We start from the raw sequence: 25,067 nt of genomic DNA, 5'->3' as shown, positions 1-25,067 counted from the left end.
GCAACAAAGAAACAATGGTACGTTTAGCAATACAATGATGACTATTGTCAACCATCTAATCTGAATTTTTAGGCCGACAGACTACGAGATCAACAGCAGTATGAGCAACTGCAAAATCGATTTATTGGAGTTGGAAATCCCGATACCACTAAACAGTAAGTAGAGATTTTGTGCTGGCTCACCTGTGCTTGGTTTTCTAACCATATATGATGAATTTAGCGAGTGGCGTGCCAATATTCAAAGAGACAGTTTGGCATCCTACGTGGGTCATCCGCCTCTTTTGACATACTTTTCAGTTGCTCTTGGAGAGCCTCATGCGGTCACCAAGGCGCGATTCTTGGACGTAAGTTGTATATATGTGCAGAGGGAAGAAAAAAAATTCTAACTTGCTATTATAGAGTATGATTCGTCCTGTAGGACCACCACCAAAAGACAATTAATAGTATATTGATCGTGTTCTGTGGATTGCAATGTTATCGCCTATGCCACCGAGTTGTTTTTGTATGAGTTTTGCCGTGTCCCATAGGTAAAAATCAATCAAGATTGCATTAATCTTTGTTTCCGGGTGTGCTTCATGGATGTACTTTTTAATGACTTCCACAGCCTGGATACTCAGTCCACGAATTTCAATTTCACGAGGATCATTATGTTCAAGTGGTTGGAGGTTTTGGATGTGCTTTGTGAGGGCTGGAGAATAGGCAATGCAGCCGAGACTGTGGAGGATCTGGGGCACTCTGTAGTCTGCGAACATAGTAATAGAATCAATATCAGTGAATTCACCTAAGCCTTGTTCGTTGAAGCAGGCCCATATATCGGAAATGAGAATTTGTGCACGTTTCAAAATACGGACTAAAGTAAAGAGTTAGACTGTGATAATTAATTGAAAGTTGAGACTTACCTTTGTGACCGAGATAGAGGGACTCATCATTGTAGCTGTCAAAGTTACTTGCAACAAGATTGACGAGTTTAACTGCGGATTTATTTGCCAGAGGAATAATTTCAGCAAACGAGCTGACATTGAATTTCTATTTGAAGTTAGTTGAAGAAAAAAAAAACTCGTAGTTTTCTTGAGTTCATGCATACCTTTGTCAAGACTTCACCTGCCTCTTTTAAAACTTGGAAGCGCTCATCAAGAAGGAAAATGTTTTCATTAGATGCACTTTTGAATACTTGGGCAAGGGTATCTTTAGTAAATGAATCTGATGCCCAAAACTTGGGGCTTGTGATTGGTACTCCATTGTCCAGGGCTTTGTTGATGGCTGCACAAAGACTCCAGTAGCCTGTATATGTATTTCCCTTGTACTCAATGGCAAAAGACTTTGATGCAGGGTTGCCAGTGTCCTTTTTATCGATGTCAGACCAGAAACTAAAGTTGAGAGTATCAATGGTAAAGATCCAATCAATGGTACTTGAGTCTTTTGTCTTGGGGTTAAGGACATGAGAAGACCATGTGTCTGTAGAGTATTTGTTTTTTAGCATGGCATTGTAGATTTCAGTGGCTGCAGCACGACACTTATCTTCTTGAATAAAAACATCTTTAGCGTTTTCTGTGATGAACTTGACAGATTCCAAAACTTTAGTAGATTCAGTCATGGTAAGCTTAATTATGGGGGGATGTTTTTTAATGGTAATAACCGAGCTCGGTTATACTCGAGTGTGTATTTTTACAATATTATGCCTATTTTGGTAAGCTTAATAGATTAACAAAAAAGATTAGAAAAAAAAAAAAATCTGATAGGAGTTAAAATTTTATTTTGTTGTTGTTGTTACAAAATGTCATTTACATTTACATAGACTCATAAAATAGCCATCATAAAATTAAAGTCTGGTTGCTGGAGTTGCACCGAGGCTGATATATATAGCAATATATTATTGCTGCAAACAACTTTTGATAGTTCAACGGTTACCGTTGGAGAAGGTGCAGGAAAAACATGGAGCAAAACGTAACCAAATAATCAAAGACTGCGATATACATAAAAATAAAAATAAAAATAAAAATAAAATAGAAAAATATAGAAAAGTTGCCAAGTTCCCATTTATCTTACAAAATTCACTTTATTTTTTTTTCTTTTTTTTTTTTTATTGTGGAAAGTTTGAGTGTGAAGTAAAATGACAAGATTCCAACCGTTCAATTTGAGCCCTAACAGAAATCGATCTCAACCATTTTTGTTCTACTATTACCCGAAGTCCCGTTTCCCCCCAACTAATAACGGACAAAGTAGAATCCTACTTTAACCTAAACGTTTAATTTGATTTCTCCAGAATGGTTATATGATACCACAACAAGTGCATAAAACAGATATAAGTTTTCTTAATGCATTGAGCCATATTATTCCATGAGCCCGAGAGGAATGACTTCTAAAATATTTAATTGATGGCTCATGAAATTTTTAATTTTTTTTTATCAATCTAGCAAAAAAAAGTTGCGTGTTTAAAATATATATATTTAATTAATTAATATATTTGTTTATATATGAATAAACGTTTGAAATTTATTTCCTTCGGCCATGAAAAAAAAAGGTCTCTGGATCAATTAAGTTTTTAAAAAATAAAGTTGCCCGTGGTTCTTTTTTTTTTTTTTTCTTTATTCCTAGTGAGTTCTCACGCAGGTATACTACGTAAACCGGTAAATTTATTAATCCCTTAAGACTTAATGGCCGATGGGCCTAACATGGATTAATAGGAACTCATGTGTCAATATTACAAAAAAAAAAAATCATAACAATTTTTTTTTCATTCCTCTCATTATCCTAATTCTTTTCGATGTGTTATCCAGCTTTTAGTGATTCTCCAGTTTAGGAACCGTACTGATTTTTGCTTGTTTTTATTTGTTTTTGATGTTTTTTGCTGTTGTAGTACCTAGGGTTATCGCTTATCGATACGAGATAACCTATTTAAGTATTTTTCTAACTATTCTTAACAAGCACACACAAGCATCAATCAAACGCCACATTCAACCGTTAACAAACATGCCATTCGAAGAAATAATTCCATGGTGTGGCACAGCTGGCTGCTTTTGCAGTTTTTGCCCATAGGGCTTTTAAACGAGTGGAAAAAATTGCTTTTTTTCTTCCTTTTTCTTCTATTACCCCATTTCCATATTGAAAAAAATTTTTTTTTTTTCATTTTCCGAGTACATTAATTCAAAATTAATTTTAACGTATAACTTTACACTATTGGTATTATACACCATCCTTTCTTCTTCTGATTCTTCTTCATTTTTTTTATTCCTCCTTTTCATAGTCTACTTATTAAAATTTTTTTATGTACCCACGGGCTAGAGAACCAAATACGCCGGTTTTATTTCCTATTATAGACTACCAGTATGCGTGTCTTCTTCTTCTACTGAAGCAAGACTTTCTTTCTCCAGCAACTCTTTCTCTTTTAGGAAAAGGAGACATTCAAGGTTGCTATCAAATTGGCCTATGGCAGCGTTGACTCAACGAAGTTCTCCAAAATAGGTCTATGTTGAAGGGAATCTCTTGTCTTTGATACAAGGGCTTGTATATAGCTGCTTCTTTTACCAAGCTTAGTAGTTCAATTCACTCTTTTTGCTCCGACATCTCTCTTGTTTTTCCGATAAAGTTCCTTTTTTTTTTTTTTTGATAGGTATCGATCCGCCTAATGTAAACCACATCAGGTAAAGAAACTAAAACATCAGCGAATGAGACATTCAAATTAAGATATTAAGAATTGGCTGGTGGATTGGCAAAAAAAACCAGTTCATTATATTTAATGTTGTTGCTACTTCCTTTGATATCACATTTGCTTGAATTTTTTTTAAAGCCACGTTTAATATTTCTTTCTTTATTTGTAAAAAAAATAAAACAATCCCGCGAAAGTACCTTTAAAGTGGGGAGGTTTTCATTAAAATAAAGAAAAAAAATTGTAAGCTTGCACCGGTACCAGTCGGTACTTTACACTAGGGCATTCTGACTAATAAATTTCTTTTTTTATTTTTATTTATTTTTTTTTTACTGTGTGTCTACCTCTAAATTTTTTGAAGATTCTGCAACGGTTTGAGTTCCTGGGAAAATGGTGATTGATAAGTGTAACTTCAGCTATCAATATATTACTGGTATTGCCAGACATTGCAGTATCATACATAATTATGTATAATAATATATATATATAATAGTGAATTGAAGTATGGTATTGTAGTAGTACCTTGAGAAATCTTTAAGGCGACATTTAAATAAAGCCTTGCCTGTTAGAACTCAAGCCCGGGGTAACCATGATGATGTATATCTATATCATTTAGTAGAAGCCTCAATTTTTTTTTGGTGTCAGCAATTTTCTGGGACTCTTAGCTTAAACAAGTTTGTCAATTTCAATTCGAATTGGAGCTGTTGGAATATTCCAAATCAGCTCCTGTAAGCTTTTCTCATTTATTTTTTAGGGCATTCTTATCAAAGTTTTAACGCTGCCTAAATACAGTAAAAAGAGCCGTTAGAAATGTAATTGTTGATGATGATCTATGTCTTAATATGTCTACGCTGTTTCTAAGACCAGTCAGTATCCATGCTAAAGCTGTACCATCACCATATTCTCTCTTTAGCAAGCCAATCGTGGATCTCAGAAATAATAAAATAAATAAACACGATATATATACTTCGGCCTGAGGTCTGCAATGAAATTAGAAATAAAAAAAATCCATGGAAAAGAGAAGAAAAGAGAATAAGAACATTAAAATATTCCTTCTTTGTGTTTATTATTATTCTACAAACTTTAGCAGCCCCTCGGTGAAATTTTTTTATATTTGGTTTTCTTGTATTTGAGACTTAGGGTCGCTCCATAGGACCACCCCACCATTTCATTTTGTCTGCTCAATAAGTACTCCCCCGAAAGCCCTTTTTCTGAAGCAGCTTCTAATAGAAAAATGTAATTCTGCTCGGTCGCTGCATGTAAAGAAGCCGACCGACGGGTGAGCGGCCATTCTATTTAATTTATTTATTTATTTATTTTTATTTCTCTTAAGCACACGCGGGCAGTCCGCCCTCCTTTTTCCTAAACAGGCCAGATATGCCGTGTCATTGTAGCAAGAAAATAGAAGGAATAAAAAAGTGTGTATAGCAGTAGTAGTAATAAACTTAATAGTAGCTACCCACACCCACACGCCCACACACCCACACCCGCACTTACACTCACACTCACACACCCACACCCACACCCACACCCACACCCACACCCTCACAATTACAGACCTATATAGCGAACTCCGAACTTGTTTGCAACGGATACTTCCCACCTTCCCACTTGCTCTCGCCTCCTTTTTTCTTGCCGATGGGCACATAAAACCAGAAAAGAAAAGTTCCCCTTACCCAGATCCATAAAAAGAAATGAAATTTTTAACAGCTTTCTGCAAGTGTGCAAAATAAAAACTTGTTGAGGCCCGTCGCTCATTTGTCGATAAAGCCTGATAAGCAAAAGACATTGCATAATCACCATACATTAAGTCCACAATCGATAACCCCCAAAATAATAGTCAGAATAAACTTATTACTAACAATCATCAAAACTATAACCGAAAAATGAAAAGTTTATGGATCTAATAGATTTCAATAATTTATTTTTCTTTTGTTTTTCAAATCATGAATATATAAATAATCTTCATTGTCACTTAGGTTTCCATTTTTTTTTTATTTCTTTTCTTCATCATCTTCTATATCAACATCATCACTATTAAACAATACCTTTCTTCAATCAACTATTTAAATTTAAATCATATTCTATTCTTTCAACTTTAATATCAAACAGGCTTTGATTAATATTTTATTTATTTTTACCCTTTTTTTTTAAAAATAAAATACACCCTCAAAAAAAAATGACAACGGCTCCTCTTTCTCAAGGAACCGGCTACGGTATTGTGGTCGGTCTTGGTATCGCTTTTGCAATCGTCATGATTGGTCTTACATACTCTCTTCGCAGATACCAAAAAGAAATTGTCACCTCTGAAGAATTCAACACCGCAGGCAGATCAGTTAACAAAGGTCTTATTGCTTCTGCTGTTGTCTCATCCTGGACTTGGGCTGCCACTTTGCTTCAATCGACCAGTCAGGCTTACAAAAATGGTGTTTCCGGTCCTTTTTGGTACGCTTCTGGTGCTACCGTTCAAATTATTCTTTTTGCAACTTTGGCCATTGAGCTCAAGAAAAAGGCTCCTGGCGCTCATACCTACCTCGAAGTTATCAAAGTCCGTTATGGCCCCATTGGTCACGGTGTTTATCTCTTTTTCGCCGTTTGCACAAATATTCTTGTAACTGTCATGCTTCTTACTGGTGGTTCCGCTGTCATTAGTGATCTCACTGGAATGAACACTGTTGCCGCCTGTTTCCTCATTCCCCTCTCAGTCTCTATCTTTACTCTTGCCGGTGGTCTCAAATCGACTTTCCTTTCTGATTACATCCACACAGTCATTTTGATTGTTATTATCATGATCTTTGCTTTCACCACTTATGCCACATCCGATGCGCTTGGCTCTCCTGGTGCTGTTTGGGACGCCCTTGTAAAACGCGCTATTGAGACCCCAATTGAGGGCAATGCCGGCGGCTCCTATCTCACCATGCGATCCCACTCCGGCGCCATTTTCTTTGTCATCAACATTATTGGCAACTTTGGCACTGTTTTCCTCGACAACGGTTACTGGAATAAGGCCATTGCTGCCTCACCAGCTGCTGCCTTCCCCGGTTACGTTCTTGGTGGTATTGCTTGGTTTGCCATTCCTTGGCTCACTGCTACCACCATGGGTCTGGCTTGTTTGGCCCTTGAAGATTCCCCCATTTTCCCCACTTACCCTAACCGCATGACATCCGCAGAAGTTTCTGCCGGTCTTGTGCTTCCCAATGCTGCCGTCGCGCTTATGGGTAAGGGCGGTGCTGCTTGTGCTCTTTTGCTCGTCTTCATGGCCGTTACTTCTGCCTTTAGCAGTGAGTTGATTTCCACTTCTTCAATTGCCACTTATGATATTTACAAGTCCTACATCAACCCTAAGGCTTCTGGTAAGACCCTTATCCTTATTTCCCACTCTGCCCTCATTTTCTTTGCCTTTTCCATGGCCGGTTTCTCTGTTGGTCTCTACTACGTTGGAATCAGTATGGGTTACCTCTATTTGCTTATGGGTGTCATTATTTCTGCTGCTGTCATCCCTGCTTCTCTCACTCTTTTGTGGAAGGGCCAGAACTTTTACGCTGCTACTATTTCCCCTGTTCTTGGCTTTATCAGTGCTCTTGTTACCTGGCTCGTTACTGCCAAGTGCCTTTTTGGTGAGCTTACTGTCGATTCCACTGGTGCTGATATGCCCATGCTTGCCGGTAATGTTGTTGCTCTTCTATCTCCCGCTCTCTACATCCCCATTCTTACCCTCATCTTCAAGCCTTCTAACTTTGACTTTGAGGAGCTTAAGAAGATCAAGAGAGTTATCGACAAGCCTTCTCATGAGGAAGAACCCGAAGAAGTCGTCAAGGAGTTTGAGGAAGAAACCTATGAGTATGTGGACCCTGAGGAAACCGCAATGCTGGAACGTTACGGCAAGTGGGCCCGCATTATCTGCTCTGTGATGGCTGTGTGCTTCCTGGTTATTTGGCCCATGCCCATGTATGGTTCTCACTACATCTTCAGCAAGAAGTTCTTCACCGGTTGGGTCGTTGTTGGTATCATTTGGATCTTCTGCTCTGGTTTCATTGTTGTTTTCTTGCCTCTCTGGGATGGTAAGCACCAGATTATCAACACTATCCGCGGCATCTATTGGGATGTTACCTTCCAGTCTCACAAGCTTAAAGAATGGCAGAACGAGCATCCTGAAGAGCTTAGCCATGAGGGACCTGAAACTCTTGAAATTATCGGCAAGCCTCAAGTTTCCAGTGGTGATTTAATGACTGAGGATCTTTCTGACCTTGAGAAGAAGCAATAATCAGTTTTGTTGATGTGTTTGACAGGTTTTTTTTATCTATAAATATTTTTATAGATTTTTTATAATTTTTTATGATTTTTTGAGAGTTTTTTTAGTTTTTTAATGAAAAGTTTTTAGTTTGTGAAAATCCCCTTTTTTATTCCATGTATTCAATTTTCCCAACATTGTATGCCCATGATTAAAAGCCTATACTAAAGCCAAGTCTCTTTAGTTTTTTTAAGATAGAAAAAAGATACCCTAGTATACCACGTAATGTACATGCTTGAGCCCCACGTGTGTAATATTCTATTTTGGGAAACTCATTTTAATCAATATTGCATTTATCAAGCGCTAAGCACATGACTGCGTTATCGGTGCTTCGTATGTCAACCTGTACATTTATTTGTTTTATCAAGTTTAGCGCTATCACTGATTATTAGGAAGGACTTGCTTCAAAAGCAATCTACAAATGCTTTTTTTTTTTTTTTTTGATAAAGATTTTTTAATATTATGAAATATATTTAAAATGAAATTCTTATCTTGCATGTTCATTCAGCTTAGCTGGTTATTTCTCCTATTTTTTAAAAAAATCTTTTGAGAAAAGCTCATAACCTGCTTTTGCCTTGAATCTGAGAATTCTGCACTATCTTTCCAAGAACTGTACAGTACAAAATACAAAAACAAAAAACTAACGCTGATCACTATTTATGGATTAAACTTTATTATTTATGACTAATCATTATCTAATATTAAATTATTTCTTGTTTTGGAAATATGTTAATTAAGCAGTCACAATGTTTATGTTTTTGTGAATATTTCATACCGAGTATATATGATAATGATGGCTTTTCTCAGCACTTGTAACAAACAAAAAAAAATTTTAACAAAAAGAGGCCAGCGGCTTCAGCAAAAACAAAATTGTAATAACAACAGCAAGAAATTGAGTCTTAAAATAAAAAAATTCAAATATGTAACAAATTTATTATTTGTGCTTAGTCAATATATATCAGATATATTAGTCATTGTATTACACAATTTACTTCACACACCAAGGCAAAAGTTTTCCAAACCTCCTGGGTCCCCCCTCTCGATTTTCTTGCTATTGTTGCTTGTGCCCTTTTTCCCACCCCTTTTACTACGACACCACCGCCAACCTTAGTCGACATAGAACCCAGTCAAAATGGGTAAGTGCGAACACTCTATATACAGACGACCGATGACGATGATGATAATTATAATGATGATGGCTTGTTGAAATAAAAAACGATTAAATCTTGTTTATCACGGCGATGCGTTTTTAATGATACCATGGAATGGCTATTATACCCACTAGTTTTCTTTGTTTTGAAAGTTGAAAATTTTTTACAAATATTTGATTTAACATTTTTCAGTAAAAGTCGCTACTCTCATTTTTTTTAAATCATTTGCCGTCATTTTTGTTTGATTGTTTTATTTCATTTTAAATGTTCATCATTAACATTTTGTGTCTATAGTTAACATTCCTAAGACCCGACGAACCTTCTGCGCTTCCAAGCAGTGCCGCAAGCACACCCAGCACAAGGTCACCCAGTACAAGGCTGGCAAGGCCTCCCTTTACGCTCAGGGTAAGCGCAGATACGACCGTAAGCAGCGTGGTTACGGTGGTCAGACCAAGCAGGTTTTCCACAAGAAGGCTAAGACTACCAAGAAGGTCGTCCTCAGACTGGAGTGCGTTGCCTGCAAGGCCAAGGCTCAGCTTCCTTTGAAGAGATGCAAGCACTTCGAGCTCGGTGGTGACAAGAAGCAGAAGGGTCAGGCTCTCCAGTTCTAAAGTATATCGTTTTAATGATGAATTTATTATTACATGTGCTTTATGTCTTTTAAAAAAACTAATACAAATTGTTCATGATTCCAAAATAACAAACTAAATTTGTAAGAGCTTTAGTTTTTGGAAATTTTTTTGCTTTGATTAAAAGAAATTATCCCTATTGTAGGCGTAAATTAAATGCGAAGTTAAAGAAACTGGTTGAAAAAAAATTAAGTTATGAAAGCTATTCAGTAGTTGTATGTTCAAGAGCTTTTTTTTTGCGTAGAGTAAACAATACTTACGAAACTGCCCTCCATTTTTTTTGAATTTTCAATCACACGTTTTTAAACCCACAACACCTTGTGCTGCGGACTGTTTCATTCATTCTTTCTGCATAATCCATACCATTATATGTATAATAATGGTTCTCAAATTCATATTAATACAAAATCGTCAGGGCAAGACGCGGTTAGCCAAATGGTATTCGCCGTATTCTGTAAGTGACGACCTTTCATTTTTTTGTCCTAAAATGACCAAGAAAAAAACCACTCAAATATCTTTTGACGACTACTCAACATTCTTTCTAACATACCATATTAGGATTCTGAAAAGCTTAAACTAAAAGGCGATGTTCACAGACTGGTAGCTTCGCGCGACCAGAAGTTTCAAAGCAACTTTGTGGAATTTAAGGAGTCGCAAGTAATATACCGGCGGTACGCAGGGCTTTTTTTCTGTGTATGTGTGGACGAGATTGACAATGAACTATATTATCTTGAGGCCATTCACTTGTTCGTGGAGGTCCTTGATACATACTTCCGCAACGTGTGCGAGCTGGATCTCGTGTTTAACTTTTACAAGGTTTACACGATTCTCGATGAAGTTTTCTTGGCTGGTGAAATTGAAGAGACGTCCAAGCAAGTGATTCTGAGGCGGTTGGAAGAGTTAGACCGACTGGAGTAAAACAAAAGGAGCAGTGATATAGGTATGAACAAATAATGGAGTTCTTCCAGACTTTGATACACACTCTTTTTTAATAATCACATCTATACCCATTCAAGAAGAAGATTTTTTTTCTTTTAATTACAGCTGGTAACTAATAATTTGCCAGCATATCCTGCATCATTAAAAACAATAAGACATACGCTCCTATTACTTATAGAACCCACACTCGCAAACTTATGTATAATACATTTACGATTTTTTTTACAATTAAAATTCACAAGGAATGAATATCGGTAACGGGTGTACGATTAGTACATTTTTGGCCGGACATTTGTTTGTGATAAATTTGGCACCTAACGACCGGGTAACTTGTATTTAAATTCTCAAAAAATAAAAATAAAATATCTTGATATCAAAGCTTAATTTCATGTTTTCCTTCATCATGGTAATTAAAAATGATTTTGACCTACTTTGAACAAATTTCAATTCCTTTTTTTTATTTATTTATTTTTTTTTTTGAGAAAGTGACTTATTAAAAAGATTTTCTTTTTCTGATTGTTATAACAAAAAAATGCAAATTATTAATTAATAATTTGCATTTTTTTCTGAGAACTATGCGTTTTTTTCATGTGGCTCATAATCGGTTGTAACTTCAGAACATCTTAATCATATTACTTAAAAATGGATAGTGGTCGATATCATAGTTTCAATTAATTGAAGTTATTATTAATACCTTTGAATTGAGTAAAGATTAATGCCAGTTTTTTTTTTCACAGGGATGAAGCGTTTTGGAAGCCGTTATTTGGGTAGTTGAAACAATATTGACAAGGCACGCAGAAATCAAAATAATGTAATATTCCAAGTCTTATTTTCATCAAGTAATTCTATTGTTTGGAAATTGACATTCAAAAGTTTCTCATTCTACTTCTAAACTATTTTAAGGTTATGATTCAGTTAACAACCAACGTTGGTTGTTTGGGAATTCTATTGCCTGTTTGAAATCTCAGACACTGTTCTTTAGAAAAGAAGCCGTTTCTGTTTACTCTTTACTTTATATTCCATTTCTAAGCTTCTTTTATTTTTTTTTAATTTTAATTTTTATTTTTATTTTTAACAAACATCATCTCCAAACAACTTAACTTCCATAGTTTCTGGTGCTTTGAAGCCTTATGCCTTTTTCCCAATCCAACAAATTCCTTGGTTGGGACAAATGGTTTAAGGGTTAGGGGGTTTCCAGCTGGTTAACGTGCAGTGCTTTTAGCAACATAGCAGAAATTAGCGGGATACTACTACACTTAGCCTAGTAACTAGTGTATATGTGACAGGCGTTGAATCCATAGACTCCTTCGTACAAGCGTTGATGATGAGCTGGTATTTTCCACCACCTGTCCAAAACGTAGACTGAGAATCGCAACAAAAAAAAATATCTATAGACAAAGACCTCTCCGCTCAAAATCTTTGGACTTGGAATCAAGCAAAATCACTTTACTTCTCTTATAAACACTTCACCAAATACAGACAGATCTTAATACCAGGCCGTTGACACACAGTTTGTGCCGTGCAATATTAACTACTTCTGCAAGCACTTCCCCATTTATTATTGGTTTTTATTCTTTTACAATTTTTTTTTCTACCAAGGAGGTTTCCCTATTTGGAATTTTTTTTTTTCTCTCTTCCTCACTTTCTTCATATCAGCCTTCTTCTTCCATTCAACTTTATTCCTCTCATCTAACTTTCGCATAACCTTTCCGATCACACCCTCTGGTACATACACATCATGCCTTCAGCCGTGGCCACAGGCATTGAACCCAAAAGCTTACGGAACCGAGCAGGTCACTCTGCCATCCCAGTTGCGACAGATCCTCCACAAACACCCCCAACTTCCGATTCAGAACCATCGTTATCTGCAGGAATACTAAAAAATGAGGATGACGAAGATGGTGAATACGATACTCTTCTTGTCTCAAAAAAAAAACCAGCAACTACAACCTTTGGGAAAGCCAAGAGCTTTTTTAAGTCTCGGTCTTGGGAAGAAGACTGGTACACACTCGAGGCCATTTTCGCACCCATTCTCTTCACAGGCTTAGCCCTTTTCACCCGATTGTATCAAATCGGACATTCAAACATTGTGACATGGGACGAGTCCCACTTTGGCAAGTTTGGTTCCTTCTATCTCAAGCGTGAGTTTTACTTTGATCTCCACCCACCTCTCGGTAAAATGCTTGTGGGTCTCTCCGGTTACATTGCTGGCTACAATGGATCCTTCTCTTTCAAAAACGGTCTCCGCTACCCAGAAGACATGAACTTTGTCGCTATGCGCCAGTTCAACGCAATGTTTAACGTGGTCTGCATCCCAGCCATTTACTTCACAGCCAAAAAAATGGGCTTCTCGCTCCCTGCTGTATGGTTTGTAACACTCGCGCTTCTTTGCGATACCTCTTACGTCGCTCTTGGAAAGCTTATTTTGCTTGATTCAATGCTTGTGTGTTTCACCTTTCTTTCGATGCTGGGTCTTATGTCCTTCCACCGTTGTCAACGCAAGCCATTTACCAAGCAATGGTTCTTTTGGCTTATCTTTACTGGTTTCAATCTTGGATGCGTCGTTAGTGTTAAGATGGTCGGTTTGTTTATGATTGGTGTTGTTGGTGTTTACACCGTTGTTGATCTCTTTATCAAATTTGGCGATACCAAAATGCCTATCAAGACTTATTTGGCACATTGGATATACAGAATCTTTGCACTTATTATTATTCCCTTTTTGATTTTCACAGCTTCTTTTAAGGTTCACTTTATGATTTTGACTAACTCTGGATCCGGCGAATCTAACATGAGCTCTTTGTTTCAAGTTCATCTCAACGGCACCAAGATAAAATCAAGCCCCTTAGACGTTGCGTATGGATCTGAAGTCACAATCCGGTGTCAGGGACGTGGTGCTGGTCTTTTGCACTCTCACAAAAGCAGATACCCTAAGGGCTCTAAACAACAACAAATTACGACATATTTTGCAAGGGATAACAATAACAAATGGAGAATCGAGTTCCCTCGATGGGAGTCTGTCTATAACAAAAACAAAACTATTCGCTATGTGATGGACGGTGAAACCATCCGATTGAACCACCCCTCTTCTAGCAAGAACTTGCACTCTCATAACATCAAGGCTCATGTCACTCGTGATCATTATGAAGTCTCAGCATACGGAAACAACACACATGGAGATAAAAAGGATAATTGGGTGATTGAGTTTGTAGAAAATATTGGCGACGTCAACAAGTCGCTTGTGCACCCCATCACTACTACCTTCCGCTTACGCCATAAGGAAATGAACTGCTACTTGGCGGGTGGTCACAACCGTTACCCCAAATGGGGCTTTACTCAAGGTGAAGTGACATGCGACAAGAATGCGAAAAAAAGTGATACCCATACCTGGTGGAACATTGAAGATCACACCAATGCGCGACTTCCTATAGCGAAAGACCGGGTGTATCCCAAAACCAAATTTTTTTCTGATTTCATCAGACTTTACACAGCAATGATGAGATCAAACAATGGCTTAGTTCCTGACCCAGACCGCTATAAGGCCATTGAATCGCGTGCATGGGAGTGGCCCACTTTGCACGTTGGTCTTCGTTTATGTGCTTGGACAAACAGTCGTATACGCTTTTTCCTCATGAGTCACCCTATCAATACTTGGCTTTCAACTGCAGGTATTTTCATTTTTGGCATAACAACATTTATCTACATGATTCGCTGGCAACGTGGATACGATGACCTCAACTTTGCGCAGATTGAAAAGTATGCTGTTGCTGGTATTATCCCAATAATTGGATACGTTTTCCACTATATGCCGTTTGTTATCATGGCTCGTGTTACTTATGTGCACCATTACCTACCGTCCTTTTATTTTGCTATCTTGGTTTTAGGGTTCTTGGTGGACCATCTCACAACAACATACTTTAAAAACAAGTATGTCAAGACCTTCATTTACCTCGTCCTATATTTAGAGACAATTGGAATATTCTATCATTTTGCACCTATTTGCTTTGGCATGGAAGGTGATATCAGTAAATTTAAATACCTAGACTGGATCAGTACATGGAAAATTGGTGATAAATAAAATAAAATAAAAGAACAAAATAGAGAGATTTAATTTACATATAACTAATTAATATATTACAAAAAGTGGTGTTTTAAGTTGTTTTCAAAATATTCCAATAATAAAAACTAATCATCAAAGAGCCAGCAGAATGACTCCCAGATGAGGCTCATCATCAGGCTGATTATAATCAGTCAAAAGTTGCCTGGTTCGAAGACCAGTATCGATCTCGCCCGTGAAAACACACTTGAGAAATTGTACAACTCTTTTTCTGTCCCAAGTTTTTGAGAGCTTGTCCAACACCAGAGTCATATTGCACTGTTTCAACAAAATCATGGTATTACAGCTATTGTATTATAAATTTCTATGTGAAATAGCCTGACCAATAGCCTGAATAATATTATCATTCTAAGTAAGAAAATGATTTTTTTTTTCCTTCTCCGATAGAACTCCAGCATGTCTTTAGGGCTTGAAACTTTAAGTCGTACGTTTTGCAAATCTACTCATGTAACTTTCTCTAGATGCCATTTTTGGAAAAGAACATTGGGGCTATCGAGGATGGCAGTATTTCTAATATTAACTCTGATGTGCTTGTTGTATCCATTAATGGATAAACTGTAAATATTTACAGTTTGGGTGAATCTCAATTAGGAAAAAGAATTTCATAAAACGGGTAACAGCTTGTTCATGAAGAAACTCGTTAAGACCTTCTTCTCAAAAATTTCCAAAAGATTTCACTAGACAAAAGACAAAAAATAGTTGTAAAGAACTAGAAACTATCTTCTACTTTTTTCTGTCAACATTGTCACGAATTATAGGAAAAATTAGGAAATATGGAAATTTTCTTTCATGAAGACATTTTACGGGAACATGGATATTTACTTTACTAGTGCTTATTTAACGGGGAAGTAAACCATAAAATATATCGACACATTTCTGAATAAAAATTGCAGCCGTGGTTTCTTGAAAAATGATATCAAAATTAACGGGGTAATTCTCTAGATATTTAATTGAAAAATTGGGAGACTTTTTAGATGTAGGAATATCTATTCGTAAAGTGAGTGTAAATTTAATGATGATGATTCTGGTAGATTTGGTACTTCACAGTGTGCTACAGCATTTATAGAAGAAGGTATAATAAGCGTTATTTATTTCAGTTTCAGTTTTAATTTTAATTTTGGTAATAGAGGTATAAATTAGAAAGAAAAAACAGGTGAAAGAACAAAGACTAATATATATATATATATATATATATAGAGTGATCGGTGATAGTTGGCGTAAATTTGTTGTAGCAATGTGAATAGCTTAGAAATTCTTCGAATGCGAACAACGCAATAAAGATCCGATGAAGCCTTTGAAATAAGGTTAAAATTAAATATAGTTCTTTAACTAAAAAGTTAGAAATTTTTTAAAGTATCGACTATTTCGTTGGCAATTTTCTACACATCAAAATCCAAATCCAAATCATTATCTTTAAAGTTTCATTTTTTTGAAAAAACATTCTGACTGATACACATTGTAATTATTAGTAAATAATATATCATCAGTTTGTATAAAGTTCAGGTCTTAATGACAATTGTTTGCAAATCTCGATGTAGAAAATCAATTTTCATCATTTCCGTGAATTATCTTCGCTTATGGGCTACTTGAATCTAAAGCATAAAATTACCATGATTTTTGTTATTTTCACAATATAGACGCTTTATATTAATTTGCTTATATATATAATTGGTAATGGTAAGCTTGATATTTGACAATATTTATAAGTATCTGCTTAGATATATAGAACAACTTGGAATTAATTTAATTTAAACCGATTTAAAATTGTTTTTTTTTTTGAAGGATTTCAAGTCTGTCAGACGAATCTTTTGAGGGTGTCGTGGCAATTATTCTACAACAATTCACACCACGTGATTAGTCCCTGCATATTAACATATATATGGAGAGTTTTCCCAGGGTTAGGGGAACAAATGATGTAAAATAACCATCAAAGAGTACGGCACCACAAGAGATGGAATCTCGGTCGCCGGAGCAGGTACCGAAAAATAAAAAAACCAAAGTCCGGGAAATGTTATGTGCATTGGCAGTATTGAAGATTACAATCCATTGGAATCAACTAAAAAAATACAGAGTAAACCCCACAAAAGGGGTGTTAACTCAACAATCGCCGCATAGCTACAGCTTGTTATATTACGTACACGTTGGTTAGTTACATGCATTTAGAGAACTAAGTGGTAGCACAAACTAAAAAATGCCCACGCATGGTGATCGAGCTGGTTTGATCTAATGGATTCGGTCAATTTATTTCCTGAAAAATGCATGACAATCAAGGTGAGTGCTGATGAAAAGGTTTAAAGTTCTTAACATAGCGTTGTCTTGCATTGTCATAAAAAAAAATAAATAAAAGGTGTGCTGGTTTTTTGCTTGGGTGTTTTGAAAAATTAAGATACGTAGCCACCAGAAATTCTCCCCCTTCCTTTTTTTTTTTCTAACACCTGTTCAAAATTTATTTCAACCTTTCTGCCAACCACACGCTTCTTCCACCTTCATCTTCACCTTCATCCCCACCACCATAATTCCCAACCACACCCATCAAACCCCTTTTCTCTCAGCTGAACCATACAATGGCTTCCTCAGCTAAGGCATCAGGTGTTCCGTCTCGTGAACTGAGAAATAGAGCTGCTGGTCCGTCCAGCTCGTCGGCTGCACCGCTTCTCGAAAAAATCGACCAGAATGAACTTAATGACATCAAGGAGAAAATCGATAAGCCTTCTGTCACATCGAGCAATTACAAGAAGGCTTCAGAAGAAGATGGTTCGCTCATTAGCGATTGGCGCACACTTGAGGCTGTTGTTGCACCACTGCTATTCACTGCGTTAGCCCTTTTCACACGTTTATACCATATCGGCAAGTCCAAAACCGTTACCTGGGACGAAGCTCACTTTGGCAAGTTTGGTTCTTACTATCTGAAGCACGAGTACTACTTTGACGTCCACCCACCTTTGGGTAAGATGCTTGTTGGTCTCTCTGGATACATTGCTGGCTACAATGGTTCCTTTGGCTTTGAATCGGGTGCCGAGTACCCCGAGTATGTCAACTACACCGCTATGCGCATCTTCAATGCACTTTTCAATGTTGTTTGCGTCCCTGTTGCTTATTTTACTGCTAAGCGATTGAGATTTTCCATTCCTACTGTCTGGTTCTTCACGTTGGCCATGCTCTGTGAAACTTCTTACATTACACTTGGCAAGCTTATCCTCCTTGATTCAATGCTTGCTTGCTTTACCACCACTTCTATCTTAGGTCTTGCTTCCTTCCACCGCTACCAAAACAGACCCTTTTCATTTCCCTGGTTTTTTTGGCTCTTCTTTACTGGTGTCAGTCTTGGATGCGTTACCAGTGTGAAGATGGTTGGTCTTTTTGCCACGGCTATGGTTGGTGTTTACACCATTACTGATCTCTGGATCAAGTTTTCTGATACCCGCATGTCAATTAAGACTTACATCGCCCATTGGATTTCTCGTATTGCTGCTCTTATTGTTGTTCCTATTTTGATTTTTGCTCTCTGCTTCAAAATCCACTTTATTCTTCTTAGTGGTACCGGCCCCGGTGATTCCAACATGAGTTCCCTTTTCCAAGCCAATCTTAATGGATCTGACATGAAATCCGGTCCTTTGGACGTTGCTTACGGTTCCCGTATTACACTCAAGAACCAAGGTCTTGGAGGTGGTCTTTTGCACTCGCATATTCAGACTTATCCCACTGGTTCTAGCCAACAGCAGGTCACCACTTACCACCATAAGGATATGAATAATGACTGGCTCGTAGAGTTTGGCCGTTACAATGATTCCTACAATCCTGCTCTCCCAGTTCAGTATGTCACTGATGGTGGTATTGTCCGTTTTCTTCATCCTGGTACTGGCCGCAATCTTCACTCACATAGTGTCCCTGCCCCTGTGACCAAGGGCAAGTGGGAAGTTTCTGGTTACGGCAACATGACTGTTGGTGACGAAAAGGACAACTGGGTTGTCGAGATTGTTGAAACCTTGGGAACTGAAAACAAATCGCGTGTCCATCCTCTTTCTTCTGGAATTCGTCTTAGAAACCAGGTTATGAACTGTTACCTTGCTGCTGAAAGCGCCCGCCTCCCTGCTTGGGGCTTTAGACAAGGTGAGGTTACTTGCGACAAGTCAGCTTCTAGACGTGACAAACGCACATGGTGGAATATTGAGACACATGAGAACCCTCATCTTCCCAGTGCTGTCAACCGTACTCTTCCCAAGACTAAGTTTTTGCGCGACTTTGTTCAGCTCAATGTTGCCATGATGGCATCTAACAATGCCCTTACCCCTGATCCCGATAAACTAGATGAGCTTACTTCTAAGGCCTGGGAATGGCCTACTCTCCACGTTGGTCTTCGTCTCTGCGGCTGGGGTCCTACCAATGTCCGTTACTTTTTGCTTGGTCATCCTATCAATACTTGGATTTCCTCTGCTGGAGTTGTTATTTTTGGTCTTGTTACTTTGTGGTTTTTGGCGCGCTGGCAGCGTGGTTACAAGGATTTCACTTGGGACCAACTAGACAAGTACGCTGTTTCTGGTATTATTCCTGCTCTTGGTTGGGCTTTCCATTATCTACCTTTTATTGTCATGGCCCGTGTCACATACGTGCACCATTACCTTCCCGCTCTTTACTTTGCGCTGATGCTGCTGTCATTCTTGATTGATATGCTGACAACACGCTACATTACCAACAATTACATCAAGACTGCCATTTTCCTAACTCTCTATGCGGAAACTATTGGCATCTTTTTGATTTTTGCACCCATTTCTTTTGGCATGACTGGCGAGCTTGAACCCTACAAGCATCTCAACTGGCTGTCTACCTGGAGAATTTAAAAAAAAAAAAAAAAAAAAAAAAACGGTTAAAAAATGGAGGAACAAAAAAAAGAGGGAAAAAGCTCTTAAGCACATTAATAATTGAAAATGAATAGTAATAGTAGTAAAATAGTTTTTAACGTGTTGCACATGTATTTATTTATTTGATGAAGGGAACAAAAACGTTTCTTTCTGTCCATTATTTACTTTTAAAAAGAAGCTCAACAACATCTTCTAGAGAAGAAACAGGGTCTGTGAGTGTAAAGTTGCGCGAGACAATATAGTGGACTGGTCCGGTACTGTATTTGTCCGCCAGAGCCCCATATAGAGCATTTCCATATGGCTCGAAGTAGCGCTCAACATCACTTGAACGCAAACGCAGAATGGTGAGAGTGGGGACAATACTCGAGACACGAACGACCGCATCATTGCTCGATGCATTATCGATAGCTTTCTCTTCAACCTCTGCTCCTGGGGTTTCTGTTTTAGCAAAAATGTCATAGAGCTTTTGGCGCACATTGTGTAGCGCTAAGTCGTCCTGATCAGATTCGTTTTCACCGCCCACTACAATGACACTGGTCAGAGCACCAGAAGAGGAGGTTTCTCGGAGACGTGCGGCAACAGCGCCCAACATTGAGCAATAACCAAATGGTTGCGCTGCAATGTCCTTAGCATAACATGCCACAATCTCACCAACCTTGCTGCAATAAAAGGTGTCATGCAATAGGCCTGATAGCTTAAGCAAGTTTTCAGCAGAAACACCATTACTGCTAGGTTCAGCAGCATCGAAGCTCTGCTTGAAGCGCAAGAACAGATGCGAATTTGAGGCTAATGTTGCATCAGAATAGAAAAAAGCGCCTCGTTCGGTATCCCAAAAGTTGACAAGCTGCGCATCCTGAAGACGTTTGGCAAAGTCAAGGTAGCGTGTGTCGAAGGTTGCAGTGTAAAGACTGATAAGTCCCTGGATCATGTATGCGTAATCATCGTTCATTCCTGGCGTCGAACTAGCCTTACCGTCTAAGTAGTATCTCTGAAGCGTTGCCTTTTTAGGATCAAAAAGCTTGTCGTAAACAAACTGGGCAATAGTCTCAGCAGTCCCCAGAGCCTTTTGGCCGAGAGATACGAGCTCATCAGTCTCCAAACCTTCTTTAGTTGGTGTTTTCAACAGGGCCAGGGCGGTATGGGCTAGCGAATTGATGGCAGCACCATTCCAGCCGGCAAACGCGCGTTGGTCAACTTCTGGATGATCGCGCGTTTCACGGCGGTACTTGCGCAGTTTGGCGTTTGCTTCCTTGATCTGTTTTTCTGCACGGGAGGCTGGCATTCCAAAGTAGCGCCCCAGTTCTTCAAAGTCCATACTACGGTAGAGCGTATTTTGGTACGCAAGTTTATGACGCACATCGAATTGTTCATTAATATTTCCACCTTCGCGAACGTTATAATAGGCACCGGCAAGGTCGCTCTCTGTGCGCTTAGGAAGGGCGCGTGAAAAGTCGTCTGCTTGCCAAACATAATAAGCACCTTCGACCAAGGGGTAACTGTGCTGTGCAGCTGCCGACGCAAGCTCGTCAGCATCTCGGTGGTGTGCACCAGCTATAGGTTTGCTGTCTGGAAATATGGAGGCTACAAGGCCACCATCGGGAGTCAAAAGTCCACCTTCCGAAGTGCTTGTAGACATGTAATCCACAAGGTCGCGGATATATTCCAGTGAAAAAGCATTTTTCTGAGGGTCAGCCTGATAAGCGTACATGTATGCCGACAGAATCAGAGCTTGGTCAATAAGTAATTTCTCAAAGTGGGGGAGACTCCAGTCATCTGTCACGGAATAATGGTGGAACCCAAGCCCAATTTGGTCTTTGGTGGCGCCCTTACCAATAGACTCCAGCGTGAAGCTGGCCATCCCCTTTGCATCAAGGTCGTGCTTATGCTTCCACTCTGGCTGTTGAGCTCTAACCTCAGGGGGAGGGGTCAACAAATGTGAGTATTTGAGCATAAACGAAAGGTTGTGGGGACAAAGAAACTTAGGAGCTTGCGAAAACCCACCGTAGTTTAGGTCGAAGCTATCGTCAAAATGATTCCAGACGTCCTCAAAAACAGAGAGGCTAAGATCAGCTTTCTCAGAACCATTTTGCAGTCGGTACAGCTCAAGAAGGCGTTCCTTTATAGCATTTGCAGATTCTACACATTTGTCACCAGAGGAAGCCCAAGTAGTGGACACACCAGAAAGCACAGACTCAAGGGAAGCTGGTGCAGCTACCTGAGGGTTGGTGCTTGCCAAACGCTCCACGGATGCGGCAGACGGCCAGTACATACCACCAAAAAATGGTGCCAGAGAATTTGGGTCCAAAAAGACATTCAGCGGCCATCCAGTTTGGCCTGTGGTTGCCTCATAATACATAGAATAGAGAAGGTCAACATCTCTGCGTTCGTCGCGGTCAACGCGTACCGGTACAAAATTTGCATTGATGAGGTCGGCAATAGCTGGGTCTGAAAAGGACTCATGATTCATGACGCGGCACCAGTGAGATGCTGCATAGCCAATTGCCAAAAAAATAGGTCTGTTGAATGTAGATGCCAGATTCAAAATTTCTGGGGACCATTCCTGCCAGGCCACAGGCGACCCAGCTTGCGCCCGAAGAAAAGGGCTTTGGGAGGATCCAAGAGCATTTTTGAGTGTAGGGATCTGAGACGATGAAGTTGCAAAGCGGCGTGCTGTTGGAAGCAATGAAGTCCGAGATCCCAATGAAATTTGCGTCCGCGGAATCAACTTCTGTAGACGAATCATTGTATTTATGAAAAATAATATATCTTTTTTTTTTTAATATTTGGAAATAATGCGTGGATTTATTTCTTTCGATATTGGTGGAGCTAAAAAAAATTGTGGGGAGACCGAAACACTAAATAAAGGAAAAAGTTACTGGAAAGGTTACCGGAAAAAGTTACATGATATAAGCTATAAGCAACGGTAACATACAGTATTTTTATTTTTATTTTTATACGAACAACTCTATAACCAAACGACAGGACCGATTGGAAGACAGAATCCGGGCCATCAGCGATTTTCTAAGGCTTCAGCATACTGCCATGCAGTCTCCACGCGTGTAAATGGTTTGGTTCGCGTCACTAGTTGAGAAGGCCCCACTATTACACGCCCACCCGCACCATGCAACGGGCTGCCCTGCGCAGTCAAAAGGTCTAAAACCGGCTTGATTTTGCGAAAAGCTGGAGATTTTGTCACATCTGAGCCTGGAGGGTCCTCGCTGCCTTCCCAAAAAGTCTCTAATTTTGATGCTTCAATCTCAATCAACAAACCACGAAAGTTTCCTTGTAAGGTCATATTGCCTAATCGGACCCAAAAGGCACCATTGTCAAGCTCAAACGCGGTTCCTTCACCACGAACAAACTGCCGTAGTTGCCACAAACTTTGCAGCTTAGTTTGAAGCATTTGGTCAAAAGGGCCTGTCAGCGCTGTGCCCACGCCCTTGACTAAACAAACAGTCTCCTTTGGGTTTGTAGCAAATATAAGCGTATGAAGAAAGTTCGAAGGAACTGGTCGAGCTCCAGGAATGTGCTGACTGACGGCAGCATTGGCAGCTGCTGCTTCGGAACCCATGCTATGCGGGTTTTCTCTAAAGAGCTTGATTTCAAAAGACCATTTAGCCACATTGGTGGGAATTTTATTTCCAATAAGATCGCAAACATCAATGATTATATTTGGCGATGTCGCCGACACAAGATAAAGACTAGGACATGTTAGAATGAAAAGGATGATGGTTAGGCCAAGGTTTCTTAGGCGGTACTTACACTGTGACACCCATGGTAAATTGTGATGGATCGAAAAGATTTTTGTTTTGATTTTTACATACAAAATCACATTTAACTCCCATAAAATTACATGCATTATAATATTATTTTTTTTTAAAAAAAGTTACACCCTAGAAGGAACACTTCCACGGCCATAACCATCTCGACCATAGTAGTCCATGGGATAATACCCCAGTTTCTTCCAGTCCTCGTCTGAATCCATTGCCACCATAGCTTCGTATGGTGTTAGCAAAGGTTTGGGGAAGGCGTAACCCCAATCGATGGAAAGTCTTGGACATGCAACTTGCACCCAAAAGTCTACATCGTCAAACATAGCCAGCTTATCGGGGAAAATCTCTGAAAGGACAACCGTCACCACATCTAATCCACGTTCCTTTAATCTCTCATACAACATGTTGAGAGTTACAGGGTTTCCCTGGCGGCCCAAGGAACCCAGAATTAGCCCCGCGGTCTTGCCCTTGCGAGCAACATTTACGGCTTCGCGCCGCACATCGTCTAGTTGTTTAAAGTCGTATTCTTCTATTGTAAATTTGCGCGAGTAAGGATCATACTTATATGCTGGAATTTCTGGGTTATGAATCATGGCAGACTCAAGGTGGAATCGACCATCACCTAGGTATACGATGGCATCCCACGAGTCGTCATCAATATTATCTTTGTTGTTGTCGCGCTTTTTAAGCCGGGCTGATGTACATCCTAAAACTTCACCTTTGGATAGCGGTGCTATTTGTGGTGTTAAGACTGTGATTCCTCGAGATTCGAGTTGTTTTTGGATAAAATGAAGTGTGGGATTAAACTGAATTGTCGAAACCATAGTCAGTCGCGATCCTGCGGGGAAGTGGTGTGTCAAAGTACTGAGCAAATGTTCAGTGTCAATCTCGATAGTGACAAACACGTAAAGTACCTTAATCCCAGTGACATCTACAGGAACAAGACATGAATGTGCGTAGTGGATCAAAAAATCGCAACCCAGGGCCTTTGCGGTAAAGTCGTCGATGCAACACGCACCATAAGTCACATCGCCCATGACAATAGACTCGACCCCGCAAAATTGTTCTAAGATATCAGCAATGATTGGCGCGTAAATTAACAAGCCTTCAGGCATTTGTAGCGCGACTATCAAGTTAGATTTATAGTCCTTAACACCTTCACCTTCAGTGACATACCCTTCTTTGCACTGTGTTTGCGAATGTGCCACACACTTTTGTGGATTTCAAAATTGTAGTTGGAAGGCAAAATCGAAATAGCAGTATTAAGCTCTTGATCATTAAGGATCTCAGGTGGAATCTGATTGACGAACCTTTGGATCGTCTTTTTAGGAGTATTTTTCTTGACTAGCAAATCACCTGTGTCATGGATATCTGTAGGTGTTTCTGTGATAGGGGCATCAGACCCTGTAGCATTCTTTCCAGCTGCTTTGCGACCAACAAACCTCCTTCGAGGAGCTTTTACTGGTTCTGTCGCTGACATCTTTATTTAGTTTTCTTATGATCTCTATATATATGGTACTCTGTCTGGTTGGTAAATCTCAAGTCCCAAGATCAAATTTTTTTTTGTTCTTTATAATACCTAATTAGGATTTTCCGCCTGTTACAACTTGGCCATTACAAACCATTTAAGCTATTGTAATAAACCCAAACCTCCATTTCCTTTCCC

General features: G+C 39.0%; 10 protein-coding genes across 10 annotated transcripts; 6 read left to right on the top strand and 4 right to left on the bottom strand.

Annotated features, from left to right (window-relative positions):
- Window positions 1–14: 14 nt before the first annotated feature.
- On the top strand, window positions 15–385 carry SAPINGB_P001306 (uncharacterized protein; the record flags this gene model as incomplete). The annotated part of the gene is made up of 3 exons (XM_031996029.1): window positions 15–17; window positions 73–155; window positions 220–385. 3 exons carry the CDS (start codon window positions 15–17, stop codon window positions 383–385), a joined length of 252 nt encoding a protein of 83 aa, XP_031851920.1.
- Window positions 386–436: 51 nt separating this feature from the next.
- Window positions 437–1,593, bottom strand: SAPINGB_P001305 (uncharacterized protein; the record flags this gene model as incomplete). Its single annotated transcript, XM_031996028.1, has 3 exons — window positions 437–849; window positions 899–1,025; window positions 1,084–1,593. 3 exons carry the CDS (start codon window positions 1,591–1,593, stop codon window positions 437–439), a joined length of 1,050 nt encoding a protein of 349 aa, XP_031851919.1.
- Window positions 1,594–5,824: 4,231 nt separating this feature from the next.
- On the top strand, window positions 5,825–7,909 carry SAPINGB_P001304 (uncharacterized protein; the record flags this gene model as incomplete). Its single annotated transcript, XM_031996027.1, has 1 exon — window positions 5,825–7,909. One exon carries the CDS (start codon window positions 5,825–5,827, stop codon window positions 7,907–7,909), a length of 2,085 nt encoding a protein of 694 aa, XP_031851918.1.
- A 1,159-nt stretch (window positions 7,910–9,068) lies between these two features.
- Window positions 9,069–9,698, top strand: SAPINGB_P001303 (60S ribosomal protein eL42; the record flags this gene model as incomplete). Its single annotated transcript, XM_031996026.1, has 2 exons — window positions 9,069–9,072; window positions 9,382–9,698. 2 exons carry the CDS (start codon window positions 9,069–9,071, stop codon window positions 9,696–9,698), a joined length of 321 nt encoding a protein of 106 aa, XP_031851917.1.
- Window positions 9,699–10,095: 397 nt separating this feature from the next.
- Window positions 10,096–10,634, top strand: SAPINGB_P001302 (uncharacterized protein; the record flags this gene model as incomplete). The annotated part of the gene is made up of 2 exons (XM_031996025.1): window positions 10,096–10,170; window positions 10,275–10,634. 2 exons carry the CDS (start codon window positions 10,096–10,098, stop codon window positions 10,632–10,634), a joined length of 435 nt encoding a protein of 144 aa, XP_031851916.1.
- Window positions 10,635–12,393: 1,759 nt separating this feature from the next.
- Window positions 12,394–14,730, top strand: SAPINGB_P001301 (uncharacterized protein; the record flags this gene model as incomplete). Its single annotated transcript, XM_031996024.1, has 1 exon — window positions 12,394–14,730. The coding sequence occupies one exon, from the start codon at window positions 12,394–12,396 to the stop codon at window positions 14,728–14,730; it is 2,337 nt and encodes a 778-aa protein (XP_031851915.1).
- A 2,603-nt stretch (window positions 14,731–17,333) lies between these two features.
- Window positions 17,334–19,607, top strand: SAPINGB_P001300 (uncharacterized protein; the record flags this gene model as incomplete). Its single annotated transcript, XM_031996023.1, has 1 exon — window positions 17,334–19,607. One exon carries the CDS (start codon window positions 17,334–17,336, stop codon window positions 19,605–19,607), a length of 2,274 nt encoding a protein of 757 aa, XP_031851914.1.
- A 178-nt stretch (window positions 19,608–19,785) lies between these two features.
- Window positions 19,786–22,371, bottom strand: SAPINGB_P001299 (uncharacterized protein; the record flags this gene model as incomplete). The annotated part of the gene is made up of 1 exon (XM_031996022.1): window positions 19,786–22,371. One exon carries the CDS (start codon window positions 22,369–22,371, stop codon window positions 19,786–19,788), a length of 2,586 nt encoding a protein of 861 aa, XP_031851913.1.
- Window positions 22,372–22,638: 267 nt separating this feature from the next.
- Window positions 22,639–23,404, bottom strand: SAPINGB_P001298 (uncharacterized protein; the record flags this gene model as incomplete). The annotated part of the gene is made up of 2 exons (XM_031996021.1): window positions 22,639–23,329; window positions 23,391–23,404. 2 exons carry the CDS (start codon window positions 23,402–23,404, stop codon window positions 22,639–22,641), a joined length of 705 nt encoding a protein of 234 aa, XP_031851912.1.
- Window positions 23,405–23,514: 110 nt separating this feature from the next.
- SAPINGB_P001297 (uncharacterized protein) lies at window positions 23,515–24,881 on the bottom strand (the record flags this gene model as incomplete). Its single annotated transcript, XM_031996020.1, has 2 exons — window positions 23,515–24,527; window positions 24,578–24,881. 2 exons carry the CDS (start codon window positions 24,879–24,881, stop codon window positions 23,515–23,517), a joined length of 1,317 nt encoding a protein of 438 aa, XP_031851911.1.
- Between the last annotated feature and the right edge of the window lie 186 nt (window positions 24,882–25,067).

The sequence above is a fragment of the Magnusiomyces paraingens genome (assembly GCF_902498895.1).
Source record: "Magnusiomyces paraingens strain CBS 517.90 genome assembly, contig: contig1, whole genome shotgun sequence".
Taxonomy (NCBI): Eukaryota; Fungi; Ascomycota; class Dipodascomycetes; order Dipodascales; family Dipodascaceae; genus Magnusiomyces; species Magnusiomyces paraingens.
Note: the sequence above shows the minus strand (reverse complement) of the source record. Positions and strands in the feature narration are given on the sequence as shown.